General features: G+C 38.9%; 1 protein-coding gene across 1 annotated transcript; it reads left to right on the forward strand.

Annotated features, from left to right (window-relative positions):
- Window positions 1-3,280: 3,280 nt before the first annotated feature.
- LOC116024056 (UPF0481 protein At3g47200-like) lies at window positions 3,281-9,313 on the forward strand. The gene is made up of 2 exons (XM_031264960.1): window positions 3,281-3,586; window positions 8,462-9,313. Exons 1-2 carry the CDS (start codon window positions 3,281-3,283, stop codon window positions 9,311-9,313), a joined length of 1,158 nt encoding a protein of 385 aa, XP_031120820.1.

Raw genomic sequence — 9,313 nt, forward strand, 5'->3', positions numbered from 1 at the left:
TTTTAGTCTACACCATTGATCTCACAATTTATAAGACTAGGAACTGTGCACATGGACTCATAATAAGGAGGTGCCATGAAGAAACTGTACTGCATATAGAATCGAACCCGCGACCTCTCTTAGAAATTAAAGCACGCGCCTCTACCAAACTATCTACATATATATATATATATATATATATACACACACACATAGAAGGGCTATATATGAGATGGGGTAGGGTGAATAAGAACAACTGCCCCTGCTGCTCTCACCGTAACTCCGTCCCTGCTTCATTCATTTTTTAATGAAAAACTCCCCATACGGCCATACTACACTCTCCAACCACCATTTTCTCCCTTAATAAAGTTAGGTTCAACTCTATGAATATTACTCCATATTAGATTATTATCTTTGTTTCAGCCCATACTAAATAGATATTTACTAATTTCTAACTTAAAAAATCCAGTCGTTATATTACAAGTCATCTCAAAAGATAGTGTCTTACATTTGTTTTTATATTATCAAATGAAACTGTAGTTATATCGAAATGTAACTGTAGTTGTGTTAAAATGTAACTGTAGTGTATATGAACTGATACTGAATAACAGTTTCACATTTGTGTTTTATATTATCGAATGAAACTGTAGTTAGAAATGTAACTGTAGTTATGTTGAAATGTAACTGTAGTGTATATGAACTGATACTGAATAACAGTTTCACATTTGTGTTTTTATATTATCGAATGAAACTGTAGTTATATCAAAATGTAACTGCAGTTGTGTTGAAATGTAATTGTAGAGTAGTGTATATGAACTGAAAGTGAATGGCGCGGAAGGGAGATGATTTCATCTGTCTGTTTTCATTAATCAAAACGACGTCGTTTTGATGCGTGGTCCACAATCCATTGTGGACCGCGGTCCACGATATAATTTGCGCAACAAACAATGCAGCAAATATCCCAAATTTTATAGGTCACGCGTTAAAAAAATGTCACTTTAAACTGCATTTATAGATTGTGAGATTTTATATAATAGAATCATTTATCTTTTAAGAAAATGATATTTGTATATGACATATAGAGAGTGACGTATGAGAGTATATGTTAATTATTTGCTAAGTTTTGTCTTTGTTGTTCCAAAGGTTTAATCTTCAACCCTAAAAATCTCATATTCCGACCCGACAGAATATCTGGGAAGATATAAATCAAGATAATTAAGTTGAATACCGAAATTAGACTTTACTTTAAGAGATTGTTCCCACAGTACCTTTAGTGAGAGTCAATCTCGGATTATTTTTTTCAAATTTCACCTGTGACCAACTGAGTTGTCCGTGCGAGCTTGCTAAGTTTTCTCTTGCAAATGGAAATGGAAGACCAGCTGGGAATTAAGTCGTTAATGCTTTCCAACAACCCTTCTCCGATCCTAGCTAGATTGGGACCAGCTCCGATCCTATTATATATGGTCGGTACGATGCTTTTGCTTTTTCTCCATGTAAATTTACATGCAAAGCTCATTTAATACGATCTTCTTTGGATTCTATATAATCTAAAGGCGTAAACTATCTTTCATTTGAGGTTTGGCATTGAGTTTAGTCTGCTCTTTGATAATAAACCATATTGAGACATTAAATGAGAATATTAATTATGCCTAATTTTTCCTTTTCCCAAAGTGCACAAATTGAAAAAATGAATGCTTATGTCATAGTCATTTTCTCGGTAGTCTCATTATTGTAACTTGAGAGATTGGAAACTAGCACGTACTGGGTTGTATATAGCTATATATAGGGTGCTGTGGATGCTAGTTCAATTCATAAACTCTCAAGTAAATCAGATCGAGAGAAGGTTCAGGTTTAATTTTTCTTTTTTAATTGTTTTCACATGCTAGAAACTTATTGAACTATTATAGGCGCAGGTTCATAGAGTTTTTTTTTTTTCGTTGATCATTCTATATGAATGAATAAGATTATTCAACATTTGCATATAATATGTGTCTGTAGGTTCATATATTTATTTTATTTATTTATTTATTATTTATTATTCTTTTTGCGTTGATCATTCTATATATGAATGAATAAGAATATTCAACATTTGCATGTATGGGTTTTCAAATGAAAATAACCCCATTCTATAAAAAATTATTTAAGGAATAAACATAACCGTTCATCAAGATTCATAAATAATTGAGAGTTTTGTAAAAAAAAAGATATAGGGTCAATTTTATAAATATTGTAAACTTTTAAGATTGTAGCATTTGTGAAACTGACCTTACTCTTTTTCTCATTATTTTTAGCAATCCTCAATTGTTAATCTATCTAAATGAATGGATCAAATTAATATATACTTTTCACATGAGAGCAAGTTTTTACTTGATGCCCCTAGTTAAAAAGTGAAGACGGATCTAACCCATTCTTTTAAGTAAATCAAAGTTTATGGTTGCTGAAAAATAAGGTAAAAGTGGGCGGTGTTAATTTTATAGATATTAAAAACTTGAAATTTTGCAATAATTATAAAATTGATCCATTTTTTTTATAAAAAAAGTTAAAACAATTACATTTATGGACAATTATGATCAATCTTCACTTTTTAAAGGAGAATCCTATTATTATTAGAATCCATATATGAATACACACACACACACAAGTGCACTCATGTGAAAACTGCTCCTTAAGAGAGAACTAGCTAGGAACTTGCCATCCAATTTGGAAATATCTAAACGGATTAGAAACAATTTTAAAAAAATGCAGTGTCATTTTTTTAAATAACTCAAAGTTTAAAATGTAAGTAACATGTGAAAGTGTGCAAGTAACTGATTAAGTAAATCACTATAGAGTGCAACCTTTAACACTGTACGGTGGAATGCAAGTATAATTAACTTTCACATTTGGTACAATTAATTATAACGTTAGGCGCACTTAATATTGTTGTTTGCACTTAAAGTTATAGTTATTTACTTAAATTTCATTTCTTTTTTTTTTTCTTCTCTTACTGCTTTAAAGACGCTATATCTTTCCCGATGAATAGGTCATATTTGTTTCTAGTTCTTTTATGTGCGCATGTTTTTATTTGATCCGAATCAACCGACACACATATAAGTGTGTGTGTACATACATTTTTATTTATTCCACAGACCCTAAAGTTGTGCTGTTGCTTGGAGTAACATGGTTGGCACACGCCTTCATATATAGTCACTTTCCATGCTAGCTACCTGAGGGAATAAATCTTGACTCATATTACAACTTTCTTTTTTTAACGCAGCTAGCAAAAGGCAAGGGAGGATTACAAACTACTCCAAAGAATATAATGGAAAAAGAAGCAACTCGTGACATTATTCCCCACTTGGTCTCAATTGGTCCCAACCATTATGGAAATCCCAAATTTTCTGACATGGAAACTCAGAAGACAGAGCTTCTTGATCTTGAATCCAGGGAATGGAATTCCCAAAAGGCATCATCCCTCACAAACGCTTTGCTAGAGTTGGAAGAGAAGACTAGAAAATGCTACCCCCATAGTTTCAACCACATGGATGGGAATGCATTTGTGAGGATGATGCTCACAGATGCATTCTTCCTCATAAACCTCTTCACGGATTACCCCAAATTCCGCAAGGTACTAGTTTATTAAATAATTGTCCACAATCTCTCCCTCTCTCTTTATCTCTTTTTGTTATTATTATTATTTTATTTAAGAAAGATCCATAAGAGTAAAAGGGTTACCATGCATTAATATAAAAAAATCACATCGATGAATGAACCACCTTTATTAGTATTGATGGAATTTTGATACAAAGGCTTGCCCATTTACTCTTAATTAAGCCGATCACTCAGGTGTTTGGTTCGCACATGGGAATTGGAATCGGAATGAGTATCAAATACTGGGTAATGTTAATGGTAGTTTGCATGTTTGGTAGTAGGGTGGAATGAGAATGATTATTAATAGTTGGGAAAAAGGAGTAGAGAAATGAAACCCTAATTTTATTAGGGAATGAGTTTTGCAATTGATGGGTGACGGTAATAATGTGTTTACCGGTATACTATTTGAGTCAGTATGTGAATACAAGGTTGGGTATTTGAGTGCAGTGCTCAATGTACAAGTGAATGTAATATCTATTGTCTAGTAAGAAGTGTAAGAAGTGTCCCCCTTCACTATGTGGTTGTGAGCCTTTTTATTCCCTTCAGCTCAGTAATGGAGCATTGATGAAGAGCTGAACGTTGGCCATCAATGCGAGGAGTTGAACCGTTGAGCATTGATGCTGAGGGGTGAGGTGTCTTGGGTGCTGCCAATAGTGTGAGGTGTCTTTGGTTGCTGCCAATAGTTCCGGGTCGGGTACCCAATTACCCTGTCACCAGTCCCCCCACTCCCTAGCCAACGAGAGTAATTGAGGTGGTTTGGGAGTAATGATCTGCATAAGACTGTTTTTTTTTTTTTCGAACCGTAGTGGCCGAGGTCAGGCCTTGGCCAAATTTTGGCCGAAGTCAGACCTCGGTCAAAATTAATTGGCCGAGGTCTGACCTCGGCCAAAATTAATTGGCCGAGGTCACGCCTCGGCCAAAAATTGGCCGAGGTCACCTCGGCCAAATTGGCCGAAGCGTGACTTCGGCCAAATCGGCCGAAGTCATGGACTTCGGCCAATTTTTTATTTTTTTATTTTTTTTTATTTTTTTTGTTTCTTTTTCTTTTTCTTTTTGTTTTTTTGGTGGTTTTTGTTTTGTTTTGTTTTGTTTTTTTTTTTTTGTTTTTTTTTTGTTTGTTTGTTTGTTTGTTTTTGTTTTTGTTTGACGTTCTGTGCGCGAGCTTACTTCGACCAGCCGTAGGCTTCGATCAAAGGTCTGCTCTCCCGTCAGGTAGCTAGCGAGACCGGATCTCGTGCCGGCCCTAAGGGAATAGAGTTTTTTACTTGATGAGAAGCAGCGCCACTTGATGAGGTGACACCACTTGAGGAGCCACTTTATGAGGTGGTCGACAAACCAAGTGTTGGCCGAGGTCAAGCCTCGACCAAGTGTTGCAAACCAAGTGTTGGCCGAGGTCAAGCCTCGACCAAGTGTTGGCCGACAAGTGTTGGCCGAGGTCAAGCCTCGACCAAGTGTTGGCCGAGGACTGACCTCGGCCAATTATATTATTATTATTGTTTTTTTTTTTTTTAAATTTTGGACGAGGACTGACATTATTGTTTTTTTTTTTTTTAAATTTTGGACGAGGACTGACCTCGGCCAAACTTGGCCAAAAACTTGGCCGAGGACTGACTTCGGCCAACTTGGAGTTCTTCCTCCATTGCTTCTGTGACGGAAATTCTCTATTTCTTCACAGATTTTGACCGACCATCAGCGAATTACATGTTTTTTGCGTTGCACGGACTTTTCCTCTAGTTCACTGTTTCTTGCTTTCTCGCCCAGGTCGCACCTCCTTTTCTTGGTGTTGGAAGCTGAAGGCTCAGGATCTTCTTTCTTTCGCCACACATTGTCGGGTAGGCTTTGTTGATGCTGGTACTGTCCCGGACACTCAACAAATGCTGGTGCTGAGGGAAAATGCACCATTCCCATTTCCTCAGCGTGACTTAGAATCACGCTAACCGGGTGAGTAAGCGGTGTTAAGTGCCGCGGTGGGGCGAGACGAGAATGCTCATCTCTTCCCTTCGTTGAGGGTGGTTGGTTTGGTCGTGGTGTCTGGCTGGGCGGACCTGCTTTATCAGGTCGCTCACTCTTTCGTCCTTCCTCCTCATCCTTCTTTCTCCTGTCAGCCTCTTCTGCGTCTGCGTACCGGTTGGCCGTTCTCATGAGTTCTTCATAAGAGCGTGGGTGGTGGGTGTTCAGTTGTTTGTGGAAATCGCCTGACCTCAGTGCTTGGATGAAGATGGGAATTGCTGCCTTCGAATCGAAGTCATATACGTTGTTGACTTCTTTTTTCCATTTGCTTAAGAAGTCTTGCAGGCTTTCTCCCTTATCCTGTTTTACCCCCCCGAGATGTGAGAATGGTTTCTTATGTTGTATACTCCCTGAGAAATAAGACAAGAAACTTTTGGATAGCTCTGCAAAAGTCTGAACTGATCCGTCTGGGATTGTGTTAAACCAATCTTGAGCAGTCCCGTCCAAAGTGGACAAGAACGCTCTGCACATTATGGCATCGCTTGCCCCAATCATGACCATGGCTGCCTTGTATCTTGTCATATGGGTACGCGGATCTGAAGTGCCAGTGTAGGCCTTGATGGTGGGTAGTTGAAAGTCTTTTGGAAGAGGAACTTCCATTATGTCAGGAGAGAATGGAGCGGCCATTCTTACCTCCGGTTCTGGTGAGTGTTCTCTTGCTTCTACTTTCTTTTCCAAATCATCTATCTGCCTTTGGAGTCTTTCCACCAGGCCTTCCTGTGGTGTTTTGTGTCTAGTGGAGTGACGCGGAGCCAATCCACCAGATTCGCCCATCCTTTCTCCGGATGGTCGTTTGGTTACTGTCTTTCCTGCTTGGGCACGGGGACCTCTATTGGAGGATCCTTGCACCCCCTGAGTTCTGTTTTGCCTCGGAGATTGCACTTCTCCCTCCAGAGGGGGTGGTGGCGGTAAGATCTGGCCTTGCATTTCTGCGACTAGTTGGGCCATCGTCGTTTTGTGTCTAGTGGAGTGACGCGGAGCCAATCCACCAGATTCGCCCATCCTTTCTCCGGATGGTCGTTTGGTTACTGTCTTTCCTGCTTGGGCACGGGGACCTCTATTGGAGGATCCTTGTACCCCCTGAGTTCTGTTTTGCCTCGGAGATTGCACTTCTCCCTCCAGAGGGGGTGGTGGCGGTAAGATCTGGCCTTGCATTTCTGCGACTAGTTGGGCCATCGTCGCCGCCGCCTGTTGGATGACCTGCGCTGCTGCCTGAAGGTCCACCACCTGGGCGGGAGCAGCAGTTGCTGGGAGGGGAGTACGGCCACCACCATGGTTGTCGTTGAGTTGGGTACGGAGGTCACCTTCACTGCGGTTGTTGTTGTTGAGTTGGCTATGAAGGTCACCTCCATGGTTACTGTTGAGCTGCTCACGAAGATCACCCGAGGGGTGACCCTTGTTCACCTGACTAGGTGTGCGCGAGCTGCTGGATCCAGATACCATTGATAGCGATGAGATGAACTGAGTGGTTTTTTGATTTTGTGATTTTAGCCTGAGATCTGATCTCGGCTCTCAACGAGAGCACCAATGACGGTAATAATGTGTTTACCGGTATACTATTTGAGTCAGTATGTGAATACAAGGTTGGGTATTTGAGTGCAGTGCTCAATGTACAAGTGAATGTAATATCTATTGTCTAGTAAGAAGTGTAAGAAGTGTCCCCCTGCACTATGTGGTTGTGAGCCTTTTTATTCCCTTCAGCTCAGTAATGGAGCATTGATGAAGAGCTGAACGTTGGCCATCAATGCTGAGGAGTTGAACCGTTGAGCATTGATGCTGAGGGGTGAGGTGTCTTGGGTACTGCCAATAGTGTGAGGTGTCTTTGGGTGCTGCCAATAGTTCCGGGTCGGGTACCCAATTACCCTGTCAAAGGGGTAATCAAAATCCATAGGAGTGTTCTAAAAATCTGTCAACCAAACAATAACAATGACTTTGATATCCATTCCTGATAGCTAAACCTGTCAATCAAACACACCCTAAGAGTTTGGCAATATAATCATTATACCATGATAAACATGATTCATCTAGGGATAGTATATTGAATGTTCGTTTTTATTTTTTTAATATATTGAATGTTCATTTTTTTAAGATTATGTATTGAAAAATCACTTTTTAGGTATATATATTACCAGAAAATGAACGTTTATTAGTATATTAAAAGTTAACATTCTCTTTCCAAAAAAAAAAAAAGTTAACATTCAATGTACTAACTGAGTTGTGTGGATCATGATAAAATGTACATTTTTAATGTACTAAATGTACATTATTTTTGTACTAAATGTACATTATTTTTATACTATAAAAATAATGTACATTCAGTACACAAATAATGTATATTCTCTGAATACAATGTACATTATTTTTATATTAAATGTACATTATTTTTATATTGAATGTACATTATTTGATAGTGTGGTCCACACAGCTGTGTGGACCATGGTCCACATAATAATGATTGAACTCAATGGCTCTATAGTACCAAATGTCGGTGGGCACAAGGGATCTGTTCATTTTGGACATAATCTCGATTACATTGTTGCTGTCGAGTTTCAAACTTTGATCTCTTCTCTTAAAATACTGCCTACTGAACTAGTAATCTAAGTCAATCCCCTAGACATACACAATCTAACCAGGCAAAGGCATGGTCAACTACTTTCTCCACAACCGTACCACATAAGTCACCAACCCGTATGGGCAATAGTTGTAATCGATTTGGGGTAATGATTGTAATTGATAAATTATATCTTAATGCATAATTGGGCATAAGTCTTGTTACGAAAACCTTTAATTCGATAGAATGTATAGACATTAAATTAGTTATATGTATACATCATACATGCAGGGTGAAGAATTACCAAACAGATGCATTTTTAGAACGCGTTGGATGCTGCCATATATTTGTGAGGATTTACTAATGCTAGAGAACCAGGTTCCCTTTTTCATCCTTGCCAAAGTGTACGTTGTATTGACCGATAACGAATCAGCAGATTGTTTGAAGAAGCTGGCTCTTCAATTCTTTAAACAAGTTCCCCTAATTGGCAAAGTGGCAGAGAGTTGTAGATCGCCAGAAAACCCCAAACATTTGCTGGATTTGTTTCATAGTAGTTTCGTTAATCAAATTGATAGAGGAAAGCACAGCCCATCATCATCATCACATAAAATGGGAACCAAGTTTTGGGTGGACAATGCCTCAACACTAAGGTCTAAAGGAGTTACATTCATTGCAAGGGATAGGGAAGCTAGGTTGCCACTGGATATTGAATTCAGCTGGCTAGGACTTCTCAGAATTCCAACGTTTTATATGGATGAAAGAATCGTGAGGGTCCTCAAAAATCTGTTGGCATACGAGCAAGGATCACGCCAAGTAAAGCCATATTTCAGTTGTGTAGCAGTGTTCTTCTCTAATATCGCAACCACTAAACGTGATGTCAAGTTTCTGAGGGAGGCAGGGATTATCCAGCACCAACTCCAAGTACTCTACGAGGCGGTTGAGTTTAGCTCCGACCAGGATTGCCTACTCAAATGTGAGGTTGAGCGAATTAATAGATATGCTGCATCTGTTCCGGGGAAGTTTATTAGTTACGTCAAGAGAATATTGTTGCCCAAATTTGTCCCTTTCGTTTTGTTGTTTGTTACTTTATTCTTATCTTTGTCACCAGCTGATACCTTAAAACCCTTTAAAATTAGAGCCTAG

Source organism: Ipomoea triloba, chromosome 7 (assembly GCF_003576645.1).
Source record: "Ipomoea triloba cultivar NCNSP0323 chromosome 7, ASM357664v1".
NCBI classification, from domain to species: Eukaryota; Viridiplantae; Streptophyta; class Magnoliopsida; order Solanales; family Convolvulaceae; genus Ipomoea; species Ipomoea triloba.

Bases quoted from the DNA above. Each gene is read 5' to 3' on its own strand.
- LOC116024056 (XM_031264960.1), top strand. From the start codon at position 3,281: ATGGAAAAAGAAGCAACTCGTGACATTATTCCCCACTTGGTCTCAATT. The intron at 3,587-8,461 runs GTACTAGTTTAT...TCATACATGCAG, and splicing joins ATTACCCCAAATTCCGCAAG to GGTGAAGAATTACCAAACAG.